Genomic DNA, 25968 nt, shown 5'->3' on the forward strand with positions numbered 1-25968 from the left:
GAATTTGACTCTGATTTTTATTTTAAGCTACTTTAAGAGATAGCAAAGTATGGAATTATTATTTTTCTCCTTCACATTGCTCTCCGATCTCTCTCCCTTGCTTTATTTTATCTCTGGCTTTTTCTTTTTATCCTTTTTTGTCTAAAATTAGAGACAATCACAGAGGAATTGATTCTCAGGGATAGATCAGAGGCTTCTCCCTCTGATGGAGTTGTTTCTCCACTCAGGGACTATTGCATGAGCTGATCTGCACCAGAACAAGAGGACAGGAGGACTGGGGTTCTACAGGCATTCGAAGTCTTAGAAGGTGAGGGAGGGTGACTAAGAACAAAACAAGGGATTCCCCCCACACCTTTGCTGCAGTGGGAGAACTAGGAGGCCTCTGCACCAGGATAAGTCTCGTGTGGTGCAGCATGCACGTAACAGTACTGTGGTGTTTCCTTCCGGTGTGTAACAGATCAATGAATCCTCCAAAGGAGGGTACATGGCAGAAACCGAAAGGGGTAATTATGATATGTGAGAATGTATTTCCAGGAATAACTTAAGAAGAATAAAAGATAGTTGCTTCTTTAGGTCAAAGCTACCTTTGAAGAGCTCAAAGCTTCTGCTTACTCAGTATCTGAAATGGGAGGCTATTCCTAGCATTGTGAAACCTGCAAAGACAGGTGTTGAATCAATTCATGAGCACTGGCCTTGATCTTGGCCAAGAAGGCAAGTGTCCAGTTACAAGATGAACATCTTTAACATGTAGAATGTAAGTGTAATATGGTAACAAGAGTTAACATCGCATACTTGGTAGCTCTTAAGAAAGAATACTTCTGGGCTGGAGTGATAGCACACTGAGTAGGGTGTTTGCCTTGCACGCGGCTGACCTGGGCTCGATTCCCAGCATCCCATATGGTCCCCCAGCACCGCCAGGAGTAATTTCTGAGTGTAGCCAGGAGTAACCCCTGTGCATTGCTGGGTGTGACCCGAAAAGCAAAAAAAAAAAAAAAAAGAAAAGAAAAGAAAGAATGCTTCTCAAAATTAGAGAGAGTGTGGGGGAAATTGTCTGCCATGGAAGGAAGCAGGGGTAAGGTTGGAAAGGTGGGGTATACTGGGACCTTGGTGGTGGAAAACGTACACTGGTGGAGGGATGGGTGTTTGATCACTGCATGATTGGAACTCGAACATGAAAGCTTGTAACTGTACCTCACGTGATTCAATAATAAAAAATTAAAAAAAGAAAGACTACTTCTGCAACACCTGCCGAAATAATTTTTGAAAGGGGTACATCGTACTTGATCTTTGGTAGTAGGTATATCACATGCATACATTTTTATCAAGGTGTAAAGCTATACCCTTAAGACTAATATGGTTTTGTAAGCCAATGGTAAATCAATTTTTAATGAGTTTATGAAAAGATAGATGTGTTAATTGACCTTTTGTATCAAATGTGTGCCTCTAGTCATACATGATGTTTCACACCTTAGACATACAATGTTGCATACCAACTATCCTCAATAAAACAGGAAACAAAGAACAAATACAAGACTGGGGGTGTGGCTCAGTGATAAAGTGCATGTGTATAATTTGTGAGGATCAAGGTTTGATCTCCAGTAACATATACACAAAAATAAAAGAGAATATTCAGAGAAATCTTAAGTTCTAAGGAGATGGTAGGGGAAAAAGCTCTTGGTATCATTAAACTCCATATGCATTAAAAGAGTGGTTTTTTTTTTGCATACTCGACCTATAAATGAGCTTCCAGGTTGACTTACCTTCTGCTTCCCGTGGACTCCAATGTCCTGATGGGCCACAGGGCATCGGGGAGGAGGCATTGAAGGCATACTGAACCAGGATTCTTCCTTCCAAGCAAAGTTCACATGCTGATCCCAATTCTCTAGGAGAACAAGGAAAGAAGGAAAATGCACCGACTTAGGAACAGTTGAATGAGTCCCTGACTCAACCAGACCAAAGGCAATAGAACAAGAATATGTCTATACTGCCCGCTTTCTCCCTGTCCTGCCAAAGCTTCCAGAATAGGACAGTGAATAAAATTCTTCCCTTTTGCCCAGCACGAAAATTTGGCTTCTGTCTAAAATAATGTTTATCCTGTTGATACGTATAGTTTTGTATATAAATTTCAAGTAGCACAGAATCAACAAGCCACTCATTACTGCTTACGCTGATCTTAATTTTCATCATGCAGTTTAAGGTCCATTGAGAATTTGATATGTGATTGTGAGAAAGTTTTTAGTTTCATTTGACCTCAACTGTTATCCTTCTAGTAATGCTCAGCGGGTGCCTGCACTGTATCTGGCACCATACCGTGCCCTAGGTATTGCAAAGAAAGAAGAAATGGTACAAGTCCTATAGCTGGAAATGAGTGGGATGAGCTAGATGATGTCTAAAGTACAAGCTAGAGCTAGATGCTTAAAGATGTCATTCGGTCCTGACATTCTGAGGATGGATGAATTACTCTCTGATTGAATCATCAAAAGCAGTTCCCTTACCATGTCATCTAATTCATCTTAGCAACCTTCCAAGAGGTAAGCCAATCCCTCAAAAGGCACTCGCCCTAAAAGTGGACTATTATGGTGGCTTCCTCTACCCACTTGTGTGTTCCATATCTATTTTCAATCTTCCTCTGGTCACAAGATCCTACATGTTTCCATTCTTGGCACAGGCTGTTAGGAGAAGGGGACAAGGATGAACTTCCCTCCTATTGTATCAGTAGCAACATCCCCCTCAACTCTGCCCATCTTCATGACCTCTACACAGGAGTGGAAAAGGAAGATATCAAGAAATGTTATGGTCTAATCCGTTATTGGTCAAAGTGTAATTTTCTTGCTAGTCCCTCTTTAATCATTTCTTTACCTTGATAATCTGAAAGGACACAATGGAGAAGTCTTAATTATCTCCAAACTTAGAACTTTCCTAAGTCCCATCTGCAGCCTATAGGGTATAGGAATACGATTGTTTGTGAAAATCACAACCAACTATTTACCCTTTATCCCCTACAGCATCCTTTAAACCTAAGTCTAAACAGGTCATGTGCCTATCTTCTGCTTACATAATGCAATACATGAAGAGGAAAGGGAGGTTGAATGAGTAAGTATAACTCAGACACACTGCAGAGACTCATGTTTAAAATAGTCTAGATCCTCAAATTGCTGATTCTGTTTCCTCCACTTTACTAGGGTAATTATGAAACTACACAGAGGCAGGTATTTTGCAAGCACCCTAAAAGTAAGTCATGGAGAATGATTAAATAGTCCAAGGCTAATCTGCTCAGTGGAATTATAATGAGCCATTATAAAAATATTTATAGAGGTTATTCATTTTTCATGGAAAATGCGTAAGCTACAAGTTTAAAAAAGTCATCAAAACTAAATCTACACCAATATCTCAATGTTGCTGCAATTACTTAAAATATTATTGGCAATAATTTCTGGAGGATAAATTCTAAAATGACTCACCCATTTTTATTCCTGCATTTGAAAAAAAATGGTCTCTTTATTTTAAATACAAATTATTTACTCATGCACTTTCAATACTAATTCTGCAATGTCACAAATAGGCAGTAAATAAGGAGTGAAAAGACTTCCTCAGCACCACTCTGGGGCCAGAGTTCCATTACAATGACCACAACCCATGCATAACAGCTCCCAGTCACATGATTGGCTTTATGATAACAATGAGATTACCAATGTACTGAGAAGGAATCAGGAACTACATTGACCTTCATGACGACTAGTGCTTTCTACTTATTTAGTTAGATAGCTTGTTTTGGGTAATATGCACACACAATCATATGGACTTCATCAAGTTTTTCTGACATACGTTAGGTCCCCCGTACAACTTTAAAAGTGAATAAGTCATCATCCACCTGACAATAAATAAGGCTTGTTTGCAGAGATCCATAAAGTACAGTTCCTCCCATCCCACCATGACTTGACGTAATTATTCAACAGATCCACTGAATAATTGGTAGTGTTGAAAATAATGTGACGACCATCTCGGGTGAGTAAATTAGCATTAGTGTCTGTCTTCATAGATCATGCAGTCCAGTGGAGGCAATAATCCATGCACAAATAGGAAATAAGTGTATGTAAGTTTAGAGATGGAAGAGTTGAAGAAGGAAAGTAAATAGATCATGTAGGAGGGCAGGGGGGCGGGCAGAGGATTGGTCTCATGAGGACTGCAGCAACCATGAAAGGCCTTAGCAAGAGGAGGCCATTTGTGGGCAACACAAAAGAGATGTAAAGCATTCCAGGTGCAATCTCAAGGTATGTAAAGAACCTCAGCAGGAATAAAAGGGTTTGGCGCATGAAAGAAGACTAAGTGGTTTGAGTCACAAATAAAGGCAAGAGCAGTACGAGAAGCAGCTGGTCAGGAAGGGGAGGGCCAGATCAAGAAGGTCCTGTAGACCACATGGAGATTACACATCAAACAAATATGAAGACATTGGAGGGTTGTAAGGCATGGAGGGACATGATCTGATTCACATTTTTAGAATATCTGTCTAAATACAGAATGAAGAATGGATTTGGGCAAAGGGGCATAATAAAAGCAAAATCAGCAACTAAAAAAGCACTAGAATAGGGTCAGGGAGACAGCGCAAAAAGAGTTCAAGTACATGTCTTGCATGCCCAAGACACAGCGTTGTCCCACGAGCATCATCACGAATGGCCCTTGTGTTCTTTGAGTGTTGGAGAGATCAAATCGTGATTAAGGTACTTGCCTTTAATGTAGCCAACCCACGTTGGCTCCTACACTGCACGTGGTCCACTCAGCACTCACAGGAGTGATGCCTGAGTTCAAAGCCAGGAGTAGGCCCTGACAACTGCCAAAGTGACCTAGAGAACCAACTTTTCTCTTCCTCGAACTAAAAATAAATAGAAGGCAGGGATGGAGTGATAGCAGGGGGGATAAGGTGGGGCAGGGTAGGCTGTAAACCTGGGCACTCCCTTAGGGTACTCCACGTCCACCCGGAGTTATCCCTGAGCACAGAGCTAAGAGTAAGCCCTGAGCACCACCAAGCATGTTTTCTAAATTTTAATTAATAAAATAAAATAAAAAGTTCTGGAGTGATTCTTGGTATGTCAGAAAATGCTCTCAATGCAGAGGAGAAACTTGAAGTCACAAGTACAAAGTAATCTCCTTAGAATGGAACTTGTGGAAAAATAGAATAAATTTAATTTCTGTGAAAAGTTAGACAGTGGCCTACAGTTCCAGAGAATATATAACACAGGTCTCCCATGATAGCTAAAAGTAAAGTATTCCTATAAAATTTTACCTAAGATGAATGGGCATAAACTAAGGAATAAATTACCATTCAGTTACGTGGGAAAAATTTTGCATATTCCCAGACCCCCAAAATATCCTATCAAGTCATATTAAAGACTTGATATAAAGACATATAAAACAAAAATTACACTAACATAGTAAAGGTCAGAATGAAATAATAAATACATGCCATAGAATGTCTTTCCTAGGAAGGGGTTAGATGTTACCATTCTTCTTGTTCATGGTGAACACAACCTTTGTAACAGCGTCTTGTGGAACACACAGTAACAACTACTTAACTTTTCATCTTTTGCCATAAAAGAAAAAAAACTTCTGATCTTTGGGGGGGTTGATTAGGGAAAATAGACACTAATGTAGATACTTTATACAAGCAAAATGGTGCAATGCAAGCTTTCAAAAAGCAGGGCATATCCATATGTGTTTCTTATACTTGGCATTTAGTTTATTTTTATGAGAATCTGTATCAACCCAGACATAAGCACATATAAAAGTGCACACACACACACACGCACATGCACACTCTGAAATTACAGAAGTACAAGATGCCTACACTGGAAAATATCACTCTTTCTTATCCCATCCTAGGAGAACTTAAAGCTCCAAGTCTGAGATGTCCAAGATAGCAGCTAATAGCCACATGTGGCTCTTTGAATATAAATTAGTTAAAATTAAGTAAGGTTAAAAACTCAACTTCAGGTCTGGTATGATAGTACAATGGGTAGGGCATTTGCCTTGCATGCGGTCAACCCAGGTTCCATCACTGGCACTATATATGGTTCCCCAAGACCTGTTAGGAGTGATCCCTGAGTGCAGAGCTAGGAGAAAGCCTGAGCACTGCCAGGTGTGACCAAACACTAAAAAAGTACAAAATCTCAGCTTTTCAGTCACACTCCTCACATTTCAAGTGTTCTATTAAGAGAGTTAGCTAATGGTCGCCATATTGGACAGAAAAGGTAAAGAACATATCCACTATGCTGAAAGTCAGATTGGACAGGCTTCTCTAAGATATTCACTCTATTGAATGATTTTTACTTCCCTTCTATTTTACTTCCGTACCTAGAATGCTCCTAGTTATTTACCATCCTGTGAACATCCTGAGAACATAGTTACTCAAGTCATTTTCTGTGTTCTGAAGTTTTGATGAGGAAGACTGATCTGGGAAATTCTAGACTTCCCTAAACTTCCAGGTCAGAAGACTGGAGCTGAAGAGAAAAGGTGGATGGCTAAAATAGAAAGATTCCAGACCCAGATGTGTGCATTTCCAGTCCAACTCTTTTCCTAATATGCCACCATGGATTGTTCGGATAACTAAAACCATCCAGTCAACACATGTTTGCATGATAGATAAAAAAAAAATAAGGAGTTAAAAAAAAAAAAACAGGGTGGCCTTGAATTATTTCTTCAGTTGCCCATGTGTGAGGACACAGACTGTGGGAGGATCTGAATATGTTTTTTTAAGGAAAACTCTTGTATTCTCTGAGCCCACAGATGTGAAGAACAGCAGGATTCACGAGAATGGCCAGGGGCGAGAGGTTGGCATTGATGGATGTAGTGGAAAACACCAAAGGTTTTTCAAGGAACGATTCTTCAAGTAACTAAACAGACCTGAAAAAACTGTGCAAAATGTGAGCTCATTACTTTTTGGGATGTAGTGGGTATGTGCACTAGGAATATTACACATCATTTTGTTAAATTCTTCACAAGAGACAGATAAAATGGACACATTTGGAACTTTATTATGTAAGAAGATTCAGAGAGTCAGAGATCAGAGACAGGTGACATGGTTGGCTTGCCCAAGGTGCTATGGACCAGCAGTACTGAAGTGAGAAAAGAACATCGACAGTTTAACCTTAAGACTTGTATACTCACAGTAAGTCAATTTGTATGAGGATAAACTCTGTGCACATGGAGAATGTTAGACATAGTTTCTTTTGCTTTTTTTGTACAGCAATTTATGGAACCTGTAGACTGACTTCCTTTAAATGTAGTCTATGGTCTATGTAGCTGTTAACCCTAATTAGAGTAGTTTCTAAAATGTCAGATTTAATTTAACATATGATAAGTCCATTATGAAACCTTAGACTGAACAGAATAGCTATTGTATGAGCCTCAAGCACCCACTGACTATAGATTATTAAAAACATATTGATTGAAGTTGAGGGCACCATGTAATAGAGACATATCTCATTACACAACAATTAACCCTCCAATAGGTTTCCAACAATCAGATGGTATTTATTTAATGGACAATAACTGCTTTATGAAATACAAATTGAATGCATACACAGGAAGCTTCATTTACAGAACTTCCATTTTTAAGTGGAATGGAGGCCAAGACTGGACCGAAAGTCTGATCCTTCTCATCACCACAGAAAAAATAAATAAATCTACGGATTGCTGGAGAGTCTGCTCTGAAGTGTCACATGAGGTTTCTCAAACCCAGTTCTGAGCTTCCAGTAAGTGTGGCTGGAGCAGGGGAGAGGGGTTCTTCTCAAAGTGTCGAGGGTATGTGTTCCTGGCCCCATGTGATAACACAGCAGCCAAGGAAAGGTCCCAGATCCAGAGGCAGATGATAGTATGGAAAATTAAACCCCATATTTAATGTAGTGGCCTGATCTAATCTACTTTTTGTATGCACTTGTAAGTAAAAACTCCTTGCCACCTTTTATGGTTCTTTGGGGAAAAGGGTGACATCTTCTTCATAATTTGAGTTTAGAAGCGACATAGCACTGTAGCACTGTCATCCCGTTGTTCGATGATCTGCTCAAGCAGGCACCAGTAACGTCTCCATTGTGAGACTTGTTGTTACTGTTTTTGGCATATCAAATATGCCATGGGTAGATTGCCAGACTCTGCTGTGTGGGTGGGATACTCTCGGTAGCTTGCTGGGCTCTACAAGAGGGACGGAGGAATCGAAGCCCAGTTGGCCACATGCAAGGCAAACACCCTACCTGCAGTGCTATCGCTCCAGACCAGAGGCACACATACTGAGATAAAATATTTCAATAACAAGGGAGAGTAGAAATCTGGTCCCAGTACTTTCTATGAGTTCTTGGTCAGATTGCTCAGTCCCTTTAAGTTTTAATTTTCTCTTTACCTGAAAAAAATGAGGAGGAAGAGTCCCTGTTTAAGAGTCATTGGATGGGAGGTGTGTGCAGAAAGTAGACTATAGACTGAACATGATGGCCACTTAGTACCCGTATTGTGAACCATAACATCCAAAAGGAAAGAGAGAGTAAAAGGGAATGTGCCTGCCGCAGAGGCGGGGATAGAGTGGCGAGAGGGTTACTGGGAACATTGGTGGTAGAGAATGGACACTGGTGGAGGGATGGGTACTAGATCATTGTATGACTGAAACATAATCACGAAAGTTTGTAAATCTGTAACTGTATTTTATGGTGATTCATTAAAAGTAAAAACATTTTAAAAAGAGTCATTGGGAAGGCTAAGTGAGGCTCTGTATAGAATGTATACTGTTGCTAAGTGAAATGAGTCAGAAAGAGAAGGACAGACATAAAAGGACTGCACTCATTTGTGGATATAAAATAACATCACATGAGGCTGACACCCAAGGACAGTAGATGCAAGGGCCAGGGGGATTGCCCCATAGCTGCCTGCTTCATGAGCGGAGGGGAGAAGGCAGATGGAATAGAGAAGGAATCACTAAAAAAATGATGGCTAGAGGAACCAGTTGGGATGGGAGATGCATGCCAAAAGCAGATAATGGACCAAACATGATGACCTCTCAGTGTCTGTGTTGCAAGCCACACTGCCCAAAAGTAGAGAGAGAGTATGGGGAATATTGTCTGCCATGGAGGCAGGTGGAGGGTGGGAAAGGGGGGGTATACCTGGGATATTGGTGGTGGGGAATGTGCACTGGTGAAGGGATGGGTGTTTAATCATTGTGAGATTGTAACTCAAACATGAAAGCTTGTACCTATCTCACAGTGATTCAATAAAATTTTTTAAATTTTTTAAAAAAAGAATGTATGTGTACAAAGTCTGACACAGAGCAAGCACTTGATCAAAGACAGCAATTACAACCATAGTGTGATCACAATGAATCATTATTTGATTATTATTTTCACCGCTGTAGATGATATATCATCATTAGTAAAACATCTACAAGAAGTACTCAGGTGGGAATTCTAAATAAATGAGCCCTAAATTGCAGTTTCAAAATAAATGGCAATATCTGGGGCCAGAGAGATAGTACAGCGGGTAGAGCAGCTGCCATGCCACACAGCTGTCCCAGGTTCAATCCCCAGCACCCCATATGGTTCCTTGAGCCTTTCAGGAGTGATCCCTGAATACAGAGCCAGGAGTAATACCTAGCTACTGTTAGGTGTGGCACCAAAACAGCAACAGCAGCAAAAATAAATGACAATATCTAAGTTTAGTTTTATGAATTCTTAAAATATGGTTCCTATGACTCAGGGAAGCAACTTAATGGTAAGTGTCTATTTTTTATGTGGAGGAACCAGATTTGAGTCCCATCACATTAATTAATTAATTAATTAATTAATTAATCTTGTCCTTTAAAAGTGTGAGTTACTTAAGTGTAAGTGGAGTGGGGAAGTAGGGTCTCAGACTCTGGAAGACACGGAAGGAAAACATTAGATTTGAGTTTCCATGTTCAGACCTCTGAGGCATCATAAGGTGTCCTATAGAGAAGGTGGGATATTAAGATTCAGGGAAAATAGTGCCTTGTCACCCACAAGGGGAAAGAACCAAGCTCCTGTGCATCCATTAACCTTTCCTTTATTTTCTAGAAGTTTTACCTTTAGTTTAGCAAGGAAACACAAAGCATAATCAAAGATTCTAATGTATTAAAAATATGCCTGTGTTGAGACTGACACCCAAGGACGGTAGATACAATGGCCACTGTGATTGCCCCATAGCTGGCAGCCTGCTTCATGAGCGGAGGGGAGAAGGCAGATGGAATAGAGAAGGGATCACTAAGAAAATGATGGCTGGAGGAACCAGTTGGGATGGGAGATGCATGCCGAAAGGAGATCATGGACCAAACATGATGACTTCTCAGTGTCTGTGTTGCAAGCTATAATGCTCAAAAGTAGAGAGAGAGTATGGGGAATATTGTCTGCCTTAGAGGCAGGGGGAGGGTGGGAAAGGAGGAGTATACCAGGGATAATGGTGGTGGGAAATGTGCACTGGTGGAGGGATGGGTGTTTGAAAATTATGAGACTGTAACCAAAATATGAAAGCACTCACAGTGATTCAATAAAATTTAAAAAAATGCCTGTGCATCAATGTATAATTAGGCACACACACACACACACACACACAAACATAAACTTTTCTACTCCTTCCTAAGGAATATGTATGTGGAAGTGTGTGCCAATTAACTTAAAGTGATTTTAACCTCTGATCTTAATTCCCTCCATGTAAACAAAGTCTCTGGCAATAAAGGTTTCCAAGTTTTTCATTTAAAAGTTAAAAAAGCAGTCATGTATTTTAAATAATGTGTTTTTAATATTAATTTCTATTAACAACCATCCCTTCTGTTCACTGGCCCCCATATGTTCCCACCCGAGTCTAACAACCAGTTATGGTGCTAGGTGAGGGGTGGGCGGGCTGCAGTATACAAAACACGCAGGTCAGTCCTTCACCAAGGCTGCTTCCCTTCCAAGTTTTCCACTTTCTGGCAGGAGAGAGGGAGTCCCGCCCCACAGGCCGCACTCACCTTTCAAAGAAGTGGCCGTCGATGGGTGGGAACCACTCCAACATCACAGAATCAGTCACATGGCCCACGATCTGTGGGGCCAGGGCGACGGGCGCTGGCTTCCTGGAGGGCTGCCAGTTCTGGTACACCAGGTCCAGGTAACAGTGCATTCTGGCGACTTGATTGGGCGTGAAGGAGTCAGTGCAGTCGTCATCTGCAAGCGGGCAGGGGAGAGATAAGAACCACCTAGCGGCACGGTGGGTATGTGAGAGAACTATGACGTGTCCTGGCAGCCAGAAAGCCAACACGCCAGCCCTTGCCAACTTGGAGCTGGCCTCTTCCAGTGCTCAGAGTTAATGGTCTGTGAACCAATTAGTGCAGTCATCACTTCTGGGGACAGGTGAGAAGGAAGGAGGAAGGGGAGGGTAGTCAGAACTGAAAAAGTATTTCTGAGACTGAAGAAGGAGCAGCCCAGAGGTCATGGCCAAGGACAAGGGCAAGACTGGTTGCTTTTTCAGGTACCCCACATTTATCAGTTAGTAAGTCACACATATTTCCCCTTAGTCCTTCTCTCCCTCACCTGTATTCAGTATCATTCATTCACTGATTTATTTGTAAATCTGCTTCTCATTCATTCAATGGCTCCCTTGTTCTTCCACACATTTCTTCACTTTCATTCATTCACTAGGCATTGGATATTTTCTGTCATGCTAACCTTCTGAGAACCTATCCTATATTCTCTGCTCTGTGCCAAAGGTCACAGAAAGATGGAACTTAAAGAGTTTCTGCTCCCGAGGAGACACCAGTCTGGTTATAGAGTGAAGTCAGCTTGTCTGAGGACAAAGCTGTCAGTGAATAAGTTTTTTCTCTGATAGTGACCCCAGATGAATGGAAGCAATGGCCAGTTGGGGAAAAAGTAGTCCAATCCTCTGAGGAAGGAGGGACTTGAGGCAAACCAGAAGGCATGGTCCCGAAAGAGTGGTCAAAGACTGAGCAACTGCAAGAGAGTAAGCCCCAGGTCCACAGAGCATGTTGCTCTAGGCAATGAGCCAAGAGTCAGACCTAAAAACCAAGTTCAGTCCTTGCTTGGAATGAGGACAATAGACCCTCCTACCAGTACTCACCGTTGGTCATTTATGGTACACTTGATCTGAGCCAGTCATGGGGTACTGGGATTGGGAAACATTTGACTTCCTCCCTATTTTTCAAGTCAATACTTAAATCTTCTCCATTTTAAAGTGGAAAATTGAAGTTGATAAAGAAAATGCAATCATTTTAAAATTACAGAGCAAGGGTGAGAACTGAGATTCGAACCCCAACAATCTTGACTCAAAGGTTACGCTTCTCATAATGAGAGTATCAATGAAAGAAATCTATCATATGAATAAAACATCCTGAAGTTGCTTGGTAAATAGAAATTGAACTTGAGTCAGAGGTGGCTGCAATACCATCTTTTCAACGGAGGGAAGGTCACACACAGCCCAAGACTTGTGCCCCCAGGAAGAAGCTTGCCCCCCATCTGTGCTCCAACTTTCTTTAGCTGTCCCAGGGGCACTGTTTTGGTGTGTTTTTCAAAAACACCACTTCCCAAAGGTGTCTGCCTGGTTGGGGTTTCTGCAGCTGTGTCCCAGACCAAGTGTGAGGCTCCGCAGATCTTACAAATAAACCCACCTCGGGGCTGGAGCGATAGCACAGCAGGTAGGCCTTGCACGCGGCCAACCCAGGTTCGATTTCCAGCACTCCATATAGTCCTCTGAGCACCGCCAGGAGTAATTCCTGAGTGCATGAATCAGAAGTAACCCCTGCACACTGCTGGGCGTGACCCAAAATGGAAAAGTAAAACCCACCTATGGGATTCCTACCATGCAAACTCACTTGTTCTTATCCAATAAACATAATATAAGTTTGGGCAGGTTCTGGTAATTTGGTCATGTTCTTGAGAATAATACATAGGGAAGGTCAAGGGAGCTATCTGCAGAAGCTGCTTTTTATCCCTTAAGTAATTTTCCACAATCTCCTCTCTAACACCTGCCAGGGTATTTTTCAAGCATTTGGGGGGAGCAGAAGGGCTTTCTGTCCTTTAACCTTGTACAAAAGTGATGGGTCATATCAATGTTTCTCAAGTCCAGACCAACATTCTTTGGTGCCTGGTGGCTAAAAGAACAGAGCCCAAACATTTCAGTCTGAGAAGAGTCATATCACTGGGCATTCCTCTTTGTTTCGATGAACTCTACTATTCATCTTTAAAGTTTTGGAAAATTCACTTATTACATAGATGTAGAAGGAATAATGCCCACGAGTAATGTGGGAGTAGAAAAGCCTCGTTTCAACAAGAAAGTGATGTCATGCCTCCAGTGTTTCAATTTCTCATTTGGAAAGTGTTTATTGTGATGGGAATACAGGTATTCATCTCAGAATGTCGCTACAGAAGCTGTTTACCAAGACCCATGATAAATGCCTATGCGAGTGTGCGTATATGTGTTTGTGTGTATGAGTGTATGTGTGTTCTGTGGGGTCTTAGAAATTGTGAAAGCTAGCAAATATAGAACATATGATATTATTTTTACTTGATCTAGTAATATATCTAGAAATTCCATAGACACTCATGAACAAATGTGCAGAAAAATATGTATGTATGTGTTTTATTTTGTTTTCGGTGGCAGAGCCCACAAAGCAGTGCTCACTAGGTCTTGGGAACTCTCCTGGAGATTTCCAGGTAATTGGGTAAGGAGTTCAAGGGGAGGGTCTGAGGACTGGTTAAGCACTGTGGTCCTGGGGATTATCAAGGCCAACCCAGCTGTGCTCTGGGGTCTCAGGGTTACACAGAGATGCCTGAGGGACCAGGTAGTGCTGGGACTGAGCCAGGATCAGCTACATGCAAGGCATATACTTTGGCCTCTGAGCTCTCCCTCCAGTCCTGTTGAATGTTTGCCATTGTTCTTAATGGCAAAAATATTAGAGAAAAACTACAACTAGCAATAGAAGAGTGGCTGTGTATCTCAAGGCACAAACACAGAATAGAATACCTGTCAGTCACTTCTCAAAGAAAGAAGTAGTAACATTGAACTTCAGTTCTCTCACATATAAATCGTAAATATTTAAAAACAACTTTATTGCATAGAACTGCTATAGGGATTCGATGAGCTGAGAGGTACGTAAATATCTCTCAGGATGGACAAAGAAGAAAACACAGATTTTTGTTATCTATATTTTCTGATGCATTTTGAATTTTCATTTCCAAAATAAGTGAATTTTTATTTTACAAGTTAAAAATTTATTTAACCTTTACTATGTTTGCAGATTGAAAATAATTTTGAAAAATATCATAAAATATCCGTGAGGGGCACAAGCATATAGGGGAACTTGAAAACTCAAGTCTGAAAATGAGTGTCCCAACGGGCATCATTCAGAGACTTTGCTATTATCAGAATCTTGGTTGAGGTACCAAAAGGTTTCCACTAATCACGAATTCTGTCTCAGTTAATGAATGTCTAGAGTCAGCCGCTCTTGGTTCTGTCTTCCTGGCATGTGTGGTCACTTGATTCTGGGCTCCAGGGCTAGCAGGTCCATTTTGTTATCCTGTACCACTCTTGTCCACAAATCAGATAGAATTTGTGGGCTTTCCACACTGTAGGAAGCTGCATTAGTCCCCAAGCTACTCTGGGTTTGCTCACACTGAGTGCATTCCTGTCTGTTGCTAGGAGGCCAGAGGCTCAGTGCTCCCACTTTTCATGGATTCAAAGGTAAAATGCTGACCACTGACAGTTTAATCTACTATAAAATAGGAAATAACACTGCCACTTGTCTCCTAAACACAGAAACCACTTAACAAGCTAACTTATGTCCAGTGCGCAGACAACTGAGTTGTCTTTTGTAAAAGTTCCTGTTTTATCATTGTTTAAAAAATAGTAATAGATATTCATTGTAGAACATTTTGAATAAGTACCCAAAATGTCACAACAAAATAAGTATCATCATAAACTCATTACTTAGATACAGTAAATTATTATTTGGTTTGTATTTATATCTGTGTATATGTATATATAAATGTAAACATCTATAGCAAATATCTATAATCCTTATTGTCACAAGAAGAAGCATTAATATACAAGTATATATAACATATAAATATGTATCAGGCCTAACAATGTACATAAAGTTCTGCAACTATGTTCATATTCAAGAATTAACAATCTCACTAATCATCATGGAGTAAGTTAAATTATGGTACCAAGGACAGTTCCAAGTTAATAACTTGTATCTACCCTCTAGAAAGTAGATAGGTGTTCTAATTCTTGGGCATTGAAGATGTAACGGCAGCTCAGAGAAAATGGACAAGCCCAGGGTCAAAGGCAGGAAACACTTATTCCCCTAGAGTGTAGATACTTTTAATTTCAATACCCAAACCCAGACTTCATATTTTGAACCACTATGCTAATCTGGCATCTGACTGTACCCCTCAAATCATCACCTACAGCATTTTAGGGACCACATATTACTCTAACAGGATGCCTTATGATTTATGTCAACGATCTATTTTTTAACTTGTAAGCAAATTTTAATTTTTTACACATATAGGTACCTTTCTCTTTAGCTAGGCAAATAGTAACTGCAAGATTGAATCAAGAGCACTGCTAAGAACAGTGTTCATGATTGTTTTTAACTTCATCAACCGGTTTATTTCATTATCTATTTTTCTGAGGGTGGGACTCTTGGGTCAAGAAGTATGTGTTCTGCCTCACAGAAAAGTGGTAACGAGAAACTCACTTCAATAGGCTGGAGAAGGAAGGTGATCTTGATGACTTCCCATGACCAATTGTTTTCAAAAAGCAGAACCCAGAATGTAGCTTATGTAGTGCTATTTGCTGGTGCTCACATATTCTTACCCTATCATATGTTTGATGATGCTTTTAATACCATTTCCACACATTGGTATTATGCGGAATAATATCAATTATTACTGGTATTATTGGTACCAATAACATGTATTATTGGTGCCTATTAACTATTGGTACCAATTAATTATTGGTATTAGGCAAGATGAAAAAGGAAGCCTTGCTATTAATTAAGAACACAATATTCTTAAATAAGAAATAATTGTCTTGTTTCAGTTGTGTGAGACTGGGCATGTTACTTTGGCTTCCGACATATTTGCATTTGCAAAATGACAATAATTTACCATATTAAATTGTCTAAGGATAAGGCCATCTGAGGATCATCCAGAGAGAAACCCAAAAAATGTTTCACACAGAGTCCAGCAAAGCATGGGCTCTCAACAGTTACTGTAAGTCATTGTTGAGAAATATAGTAGCCACTGGCCACAGGTGACTATTTTGATTTGAATGAATTAACATGACTTAGGATAATTATCATATTAATTCTGATAAGTCATGTTACCCAGAATCATGCATAAGATAATTCAGTCCTTCTGTCTCACAAGTTTTATTCTGAGAGTATGATATTCATGTATGACTAATGGCTACCATACTGGACATGAAGAAGAACATGTGCATCTTTTCAGAAAGTTCTCTTGGACAGCACTACACTGAACTCAAACTTCGGTATTGAAGAGGTAACAGTAGCTCAATGACAAGACTCAAGGGAGAAGCACCCAGGAAGGAAGCTGTTGGCTGCGGAATGTCTCCGACTTCTTGCTTTAACTGCAGAGACCCAGTGTGGGGCTCTCCCCAACCCTGAGAACCCAACCCTGTTCTGTATTTTGAATTTCACCCAGCTGCTTTTGCCACCTCATCTATCAGAGATCCTAAGGAAAACAAACATTTCAAAGCTCGTGGTCGCCTTGAATATGCTTTTGCGGGTTTAAGTTTGTTATGGTAGCTCAGTGAATTAGTTCTGCTTTTAATGGGTCACTGAGCTTAGGGGTTCCTTAAAAAAAAACATCAGTAAATCAATCACTCTTTAGATCTGTACAGGGGGACACACACACACAGATTTTTGGTTTATGGGGGTCTAGTAGCTTGTCGCAGTTCCTAGGCTCCTAAGAGGACTGCAAACTTCCCAAATCATGTTATTGTTTATTTTTCATGTATGTTGAGCTGGCCAAGAAAAGGTGCCACAGAAATGGAACGTAAGCGGGGCTGTGTGAGAGGACAGGGTACCGGATGTGAGACGTCAACTTCACTGGGAATGGAGGAGCAGTGGGAAGCTGTGTTTGAGAAAATACCCAGCACTCTGGTTCTTTTTAGAAATGTCAAACCTAGAGATGCTTCACAATGCTAGAAGTGTCTATTATTGACCCTTAAGAAACATCAAATTTGGACTGTACGTGCTTTCAACTAGAGATATCTCCAGAGACTGTGATCCAGTGAAAAGCAAAAAAGTCCATTAGGAATCATCTCAATTCTGAAGGTTAGGGATGAAATCTTCTCTTCAAGTGCAACCATAGGCAAAACCTTTTACAAAAATTAAATGAAAAAGAATAGGAGGAGAGTTATAGAGGTACAAGGAGAGAAGCTGCTTAGAGTCATCCTTACACGCCTGTTCAGGGTCACCCTCTGAGGCATCTCTGCAGAACACAGGGCAAAGCCAACCAGGTTATTCCACTTTTCATGCCCCTGCTCTGTTCTGTCTCTTTCAAGAGTGGCACCAAAGTATAAGAGAATATATGGTTAGGATTAGTTGTGTGCCCTGGAATTAATGACTTCAGTAAATGTCTTTTTTTTTCTTTTTGGGTCTCACCCGGTGATGCACAGGGGTTACTCCTGGCTCTGCACTCAGGAATTACTCCTGACGGTGCTCAGGGGACCATATGAGATGCTGGGAATCGAACCCGGGTCGGCCATGTGCAAGGCAAATGCCCTACTTGTTGTGCTATCACTCCAGCCCCAGTAAGTACCAGTTTTGTCATTGTAAAATGAGGATAATTTTAACCCTATAGATTGTGAGATTAAATGAAATGGGAGTAGTTAACTCTGTTACAATTCACACAAATCTATTACAATTAGAAAATACAAATAGAAACTACTGTAATTGAACAGAATCCATTTCATATTACTGTTACAAGAGGCTGTAGTCACTTCTTCCCTGTCTGTCTCTTTCCTTTCCATTTTTTCTTCTTCCTCTTCCAAACAAATATTTATTAACTACCAGGCTAGATTTTAGCTCTGAGCACAGTTTTTTGTTAGGGAAAAATCTCTGCCTCTATATAACTTGCTGGTTCCACTCTGGAAGACATTTCAATGGGATATGGAACAGCTATTAAAAATTTTGTTGTGTTTTGTTTTGTCTGGGGGTAGCACCCTGGCAATGCTAAAGTGCTATTCTGTATTTTGGGATTGCTCCTGTGGTGTTTTGGGGACCTTGTGGTTCTGGGAATCAAGCAGATCCTTCCAAGTTACAAATTATGTGCTCATTCCACAGAGCTCTCTCTTCAGGTCCATAGATTTTGATGCTGGGTTAACGTGTGCGATTTTACCAAGCTTATTTTATGCGATGGTTTCTAGTTTGAAGGGAAACAATTTAGAGGTATCACCACTTTTGAAAGCACATCTTGTTTCAAATTACCAACAAAGCTATACAGGCTAAAAGTGGTCTTGCTAATGCTAGAATCCTTAATTCTAGGACATGCTAGAATTTCAAGAATGAATCCTTAAACTGAGTATATAGAAAAGAACTTGATAGAACCTATGCAACATACCTGATCTTACATAATAGTTTTTTTATTTGCAAAAGCAAAGCATTTATGTTTGTGTGTGTGTGTTTTCTTCAGAAGGGGGGTAGTAGTAAAGTATGAGGTTATCATAGTGTTTTATTTTAAAAAAATAAAATAAACCTCAGTATCTTTCCACTTAGAAAATTTAATTTGCAAAGGTAGGAGCCCCCTTAAAGATAAATCTAAAGATTCCACTGTCTTGGGAAAAGTGAGATCCAGACAGGGAATGTGATAGACCCAAAGGGATTAGGTTACCTACTAGCAGTTAGATTTTCTATCCAGCTTTCTGGGTTTTTGGTCCTAGATAGTTTCCTAAAGCCAGCTTCTGTTTGTTCAGGATGACAAACTGTTGGGATGAAGACATCTTAGAAAAGACAAACAGCTAGCCCCGAGTTATTCTAAAACTGGTTCGGAGTGTTATGTGACAGATATCCAACCCTTGATATTGCAGAGCACAGGGTCCTACCTGCGTAGCTCATGAAGTTGTTGTAAGGGGTATCGAAGAAGCTATGAAAGCCACAGGTGTCATTCCCTGGCCCTGGGTCACCGCAGAATTTGTGTTTGGGGGCAGGGTTGGTGTCACTGCAGAGGTCTCCAGTCTCAAAGGAAGGCTCTGTCTCCATGCAGGGATCACTGCAAGACTGGATTTCTGAGATGCCACGGAAGATGTGATAGAGGCCCAAGCTGTGCCCGATCTCATGGATCATGGTGTGGGTGTGTCCAGGAGTGCCATAAAAAGATGGGTTTAAGACAATGCCACCTGCAAGGGGAAATTCAGAGCATTAGGTAAGCCGAGCACTGTGCTTTCTGCACCAAACCAATCAACTGGGTGCTGTCCAAAGTAACCATAATCGTCTCCACCCTTCTATTCCACTGTCCTGAGGGCTGTTACAACTTGTGACATGACTCATTGATTGAGTAGAAAGGAATCTCTAAAGTCATTTTATGTAACCCTTTCATTTTGAAGATGAAAACATCAATGCCTAAAGAAGTTACTTACCCAAGGCAATTCAAAACACTTAAAAGAAGAGGTATGATTAGAATTCAGGGATGTTACTTGGCTGGCAAATATTTCTGCTGCACCCTTTTCCTTAAACACTAAGTCATGCCCTAGTTTACATGGACTCCAGGTACTCTTAGCTAAATGAAGCCCTCAGGGTAAGATACCTTGGTATCTAATTCTCATTTTGCCTCAACTAATTCTGTGACATTGAACTGGGAAATCACTATCTCAGAATCCCATCGGTTCATCTTTATCCTTTATGAGTACTCTGGGGAAAGCTAGTGCCAAGTTGTGCTCACCATTATAACAGTCATATACTAGTCAATACATTTTTATGTAAATATAAAACATTATGACTATCCATATAATGTATAATTGTATACATTATTAAAATGCATGTATATGTCTACATATTTATAGTATTTATAGTATACGTATATAAGTATGAAAATGTTTTGAGCATTCTATAAGTATCACAATAATCTCACAACACAATGAAAGAGATCCTGATTCACAGAAAAGTCTAAGATCAAGTGCTGGTTAAGTATAGAACTGGAATTACTATTATGATTATTATTGCAGTAACATAGCTTATATTAGTGTCAATGTTGGTGCTTTTGGTGTACAACCTCACTACATCATACCCTTCATCAAGGTGCCAATATCCCTCCACTTCTTTCCTAGGTTTCTTCTAGTTTACCCCTTTCTTCTTCAACGCCCCCCCCCCAAATGATAACGTCAACTCTGCTGTCAGAGTCTGTGGGTTTGTATTATAGGATAATTTTTATTTTGAGCTGGAATTTGAACTCAACATCCTTGGGTCCCAAACCCAGGGCCTTACTTTGAGTTCTACAGCTCATACCCACCACAGAGTTTGGAGTATGGCATCTCCATAAACCTCTGAGACTATTTGTTGACTGCTGACACAACTGAAATGGTTTGGTGAAGTGTAATCACACGAAAGCAGCTAGAATACACCTGACATACAGCAATTGTCTTACTGTCTAACTACCTGGATCTTCAAGTGTGACTTAACAACTAGTGAAGTATCACTCACAGGGTTATAAGAAATGTGAAATCTCTGTCCTTACCACAGACCCACAGGTCCAGAGTCTGGACTTTAACAAGCATTTCTATGTGTGAAATCTGATCTGAGACACAATAGTCTATCCTGTGTCTTAAAAGATCCAATATTGGGGCCGGAGCCAGAGAGATAGTATGGCTGGTAGGGTGTTTGCCTTGCTTGTGGCCAACCCAGATTTGATCCTTGGCATCCCACATAGTCTCCTAAGAACTTCCAGGAGTGATTCCTGAGCATATAGCCAGGAGTCACCCCTGAGCATTGCCGGGTGTGACCTAAAAAGAAAAAACAAAGATCCAACATTGCTTCTCCTAGAGAGACAGATGGGAAAACCTTGGCGGAATCAGAGGACACTATAGTTCTGTGCTCACTGCAGCCTTGGAAAAGCACATAAAAGCTAATGGAGAAATAGTCAACACCCAAACATGTCTAAAATAAAGTTAGAGTGTGGGTCAGAGAGCTTTGCAAGTAGTGAACTTTTAGTGTGAATCAAGGTTTTACCCAAGAAGAATAAGGAGGCAGGGCCCTGCTGATTTGTACTGGCAAGTCCAGAACAGGCACTGGGGGAGCTCTATCTTGGAATGCATCTCCAGAAGGGTTAGCCGGCTCAGTCATGGGGCTCATGAACTCTATTAATTCTGAACTGCTCAGAGCCTTCTAGCACCAAGATAAAGATGTGTGAGAGAGAGTGTTTGCATGTGTGTGTATGCATATGAGTGGGTACAGGCAGAGGCAAAGAGGAAGTGAAATTAAGACAGGAAATCTCTCTCAATTATTTTCTGTCAATCATGATAGAAATATAATCTCCCCCTCACCCAGGGCTTTTTATCCTGGGATGTTGCCATAACAGCACAAAAAGTGGTTTTAATAAAAAGAGGTATATGTGTATATAGATATAGTTAATTTGTAAATAAATATGCACATATTCATAAATAGGCTTCAAGTAAATTAGGCATAATTGAAACGACTGCAGAGGAATTGTTCATAATCAACATCTCAGGATAAGGAGGCACCAGACTGGGAGGCAGCTAGAATCAGACTGACCTGAGTTACAATCTATGCAACAATCTGGTCTCACACTGCTGTGTGATCTTGGGCAAGTGATTTTGCATCTCTGCTTAGCTCTAAATTAGACATCAGCATTGATTGTCACTGATTCTCTGGTTCTCTATGAAGCTTCAACACTGACAGGGAGCAAGAATCCATGGGCCGTCTAGAAATACTGACAAGACTATTGAATTAATGTCCAGATCATCCCTGTATATTTTACATCATCCTCTCCAAATCTGTCTTTTTCCACAGAGCAACAACACAGAGCTTGAGTTTCATTTCATCGCTCCTCTTAGAAGGTAAAATAGCTTGAGCCTGACATCATCCTGAAATACTATAACATGTGATGAATTTATAGCCTCTGTATTCCTGGTCCTGAGCCAGGCTATGAAATTCATGGAATTATCAGGAGCGTATTTTTCTCCAACTTCAGAAGTCTGCTGTTCAACCTTGCTAGGACTCTGTCAGAGCTTTCAGATGCTTTTCTAATAAGATAGCATTTTTGTGCCCAAAAGAGTCTTGCCTTTAATCTATTAATTTAAAAACCCTAGAAATTGATACTTAGGAAAGAAAGATACTTTCCTAAAAAACATACTGCTAAATTAAATTGCTACTAAGATCATCTATGTATCTGACTCCGGGCTTCCATGGTTCCCATACATCACACATGGCATGTGATATCACATACAAGGGATGTGATAAGCTGATCCTCTTCAGGTTGGCCTAAGATGCATTATGCATTATTTTTTTTACCCAACCACAGTCTATTTGTCAGTCTACACTGTCTACTCATGCATCAGCTATTCAGGATTTCTCAACTTTAGCATTATTAGGGTTTTAGACTGAACAAGTATTATAAAAGTTTCAGCCACATCAATAACCTCTACTATTTGAAGCCAGTAAACATTCTCCCATTTGAAATAATGAAAACATCTCACTAAATATTGCCAAATGTTTCCTAGAGAATAAAATCTCCCTAGCTAATAACCACCAGACTATTAGCCTACCTCTACTTCAATCTACCTGCACACACACACACACACACACACACACACACACACACACACACACACATGTTGGTTTCATTCTCTTTAAAACAGTTGAGGAATAAGAGCAGTCTGGAGGAGTTTAGACCAACTTCATTAATTTGAAATAGCAGAGTCTTTCTTATTTTACATGTTGAAGGTTGAAAGTCACGGTCACTGACACTGTCATCCCGTTGTTCATCAATTTGCTCAAGCAGGCACCAGTAATGTCTCCATGTGAGACTTGTTACTGTTTTTGGCACATCGAATACGCCATGGGTAGCTTGCCAGGCTCTGCTGTGTGGGCAAGATACTCTTGGTAGCTTGCTGGGCTCTCCCAGAGAGGCATAGGAATTGAACCCAGGTCGGCCACGGGTAAGGCAAATGCCCTATCCACTGTGCTATCGCTCCAGCCCAAGATTGAAAGTAGTTCATGAATTTTTGGTACATCTATGGAGGTGAAGCAGGCCTGAGAAAACTTCTACCACAGTCATTGCAGAGTCCTGCTGTTCTCATATGTTCATCAGGTTCCATTCTTTTAAGTAATGGGGAACATTCTATCAAAGGGAGAATGGTTTAATAAACTATAGTATCTTTACTCATGGAATATCATGTGACTATTAAAATTATCATCTTATGACAGATGAAAATCACCCAGAGAGATACTCTGTCCTTATGATGTTAAGTGGAAAGTTCTGGTTGGAACATAATTACAAAGACCACTGCAACACACACAAAAATGTAGATAGCATAATATTAAATTTAGAAAGAAAATGAAATTGCATGTATGCTATAATTTCAAATATGCAGAAGTTCAAAATGAATGCCTACATATATACGTCTACTGGAAGAAAGTATGGAAAGAATCAAAATAAAAGAACTACAATGTTTACTTACAGGACCTGGTTCAGAAACCATTGTCATTTCTGACTTTTGGTGATTGGTTTGTATAAACATGTGTCTTGTTTATGGATATGCACAATTTGTATGTAAGAAGAATTCTTGGTATTGTTGGTGGGTGGAACATGGAGTTCTTACAAATTGACTTTCTCTTGATTTCTTGGTGTCTTCCAAACCAACCCATAATTGCCTATGCCAGCATAATGTGGTCACCAAGCTGAGAAAATATTTGCATGAACGAAGAGGTATGGGACATGAGAAGAAAGCAGTAAGTAAAAAGAGTTGGATACTTAAAATTCAAACATGAATTGGAAATGAGATAAGGACTTAGAAGGTGTTTTATAAACTAAACACTGATAAATAGATTGCTAGCCGCTATCACTACCAGAATCACAACAACATCCATCATCATTATCATTACCACCATCACTAATAAACCTGTGGACATAGGTTTGAAAGTCACTGTCACTGTCATCCCGTTGTTCAAAATTTTCATATTTCTGTGGACATAGTGTTTCTTCCCACAGAAAGTCCTAGTTCTTACCCAAGTGCATTAGGGCTTCCTTGTCCCAAGGCCACGTTGCAACTCCTGCCAATTCCTCTTCTGATGAGTTTGCAAAGAAGATGTTGAGGTGTGTGGATCCATCCAGTCTAAGAATGTTCTTCAACTCATTAACATCCAAGTATGCTCTGTAATAGACCAAAAGAATTTTTAAACCCTTGGTGGTTATCATATTCTTACAATGATACTATTAAAATAATAGATACTTCTCAATTACAATCAACTATGTGCCAGGCAAACTGCTCATCGGTTTATAAATATTATTGTATCCATACACCTAATAATAATAATAAGTCCAATTTGGAAGATGATCCTGTTTTATAGATAAGGCAACTAAACCCTTGTGAGTTTAAGAGACTTCCCAAAGTTGTTCAGCCTGCAAATAGTTTAATTTAGAATTTATATGTATCTAAAACCAAATTCTATATCCCTGGCCCAGAGAGATAGTACAGTAGACAGGACACTTGCCTGGCACACAGATGGCCTGGCTTAATGCCCAGCAGTCCCCTAAACACCATCAAAAGTGCTTCCGGAGCAAAAAGCCAGGAGCTGAGCCCTAAGCACTATTCAATGTGGCTCCCCTAAAAATCTTTGAGCACCACCAGTTATTGCCCCCCCAAATCGGTTACCCCAAGGGCTATATTGACTTGATGACAGGGCCACATAATGTTGGTATAAATTAAGAACATATATCATAAAAGAAATAGCCTGTATTCTAGTCTTAGTTTCTTCCTTACCGCTCCTTCACATTTTCTGCAGACTGTGGGCTATTTGGGGTAAGGACACCTAGAAGTGCTGAGGGAACATTAGTGCTGGGTATCAAATCCTGGGCTTTCACATGCAAAACTTATATATCAGCCCTTTGAGTAATATCCACAGTCCTGGAGGTCTATTTTGTATCTCGCTATCCATTTCGAAAGATAAGTTAACATGTGCTTGAGGTTATTTAAATGCTTGCAGAATGGGTTTCAGATTCAATTCTGTGTATCTTATAAACATATATATATATTTCAGTACACCATCATGATCCTTCCCATAAATTATTCTGCATTCTGTATGAACGTTCTTATCTGCAAAATACACTAGAGAAAGATTTTATTTGAGGTAACTGCCATTGTAGACTGACATGACTGAAAAGTGCATGAACACCCCATGCTACTCTTTTCAGGTCTTTCATATATGGAGCATGAACATATTGGAGAAAGAAACAGTCTTTAGAAAAAGTCTGGGACATCATGGGTACTCAATAAATAATAATGTAGGGACGGGAGCAGTAGTACAGTGGGTAGGGTTCTTGCCTTGCATATAGCAGACCTGGGCTCGATCCCGGCATCCCATATGGTCCCCTAAGCACCACCAGGAGTAATTCATGAGTGCAGAGCCAGTAGTAACCCCTGAGCACTGCCATGTGTGACCCAAAACGCAATAAATAAATAAATAATGTTTCCTTTATGGGAGTTATAACTCTCCCATCAGAACCAGACACTAAACTTCGGGTCCCTCACAGGCATATAATTCAATGTCTCATTCATTGCTCCTTCTTATGCTTCCCAAATCTGTCATTTATGACCACCATCATGGACTTTAGGGACCTTGTGATAACCATTTCATGGATAGGGTAAGAAATGAACAGTGGACAAATAAAAAAAAACCCACAAAAAATGACTAAGCCAGCAGACAGCTTTATATTGTACATAAGA

General features: G+C 40.2%; 1 protein-coding gene across 1 annotated transcript in view; it reads right to left on the reverse strand.

Moving 5' to 3' along the window:
• Nucleotides 1-25968, reverse strand: part of PAPPA (pappalysin 1) — a 271315-nt gene that overhangs the window by 190098 nt on the left and 55249 nt on the right. The window contains exons 3-6 of the mRNA XM_055123816.1: nt 24251-24396; nt 19114-19407; nt 10997-11189; nt 1761-1882 (exon numbers count right to left, since the gene is read on the reverse strand). Of these exons, the coding sequence (XP_054979791.1) occupies nt 1761-1882; nt 10997-11189; nt 19114-19407; nt 24251-24396 (755 nt within the window). The remainder of the gene's footprint in view (nt 1-1760; nt 1883-10996; nt 11190-19113; nt 19408-24250; nt 24397-25968) is intronic.

The sequence above is a fragment of the Sorex araneus genome, chromosome 1 (assembly GCF_027595985.1).
Source record: "Sorex araneus isolate mSorAra2 chromosome 1, mSorAra2.pri, whole genome shotgun sequence".
Classification (NCBI taxonomy): Eukaryota; Metazoa; Chordata; class Mammalia; order Eulipotyphla; family Soricidae; genus Sorex; species Sorex araneus.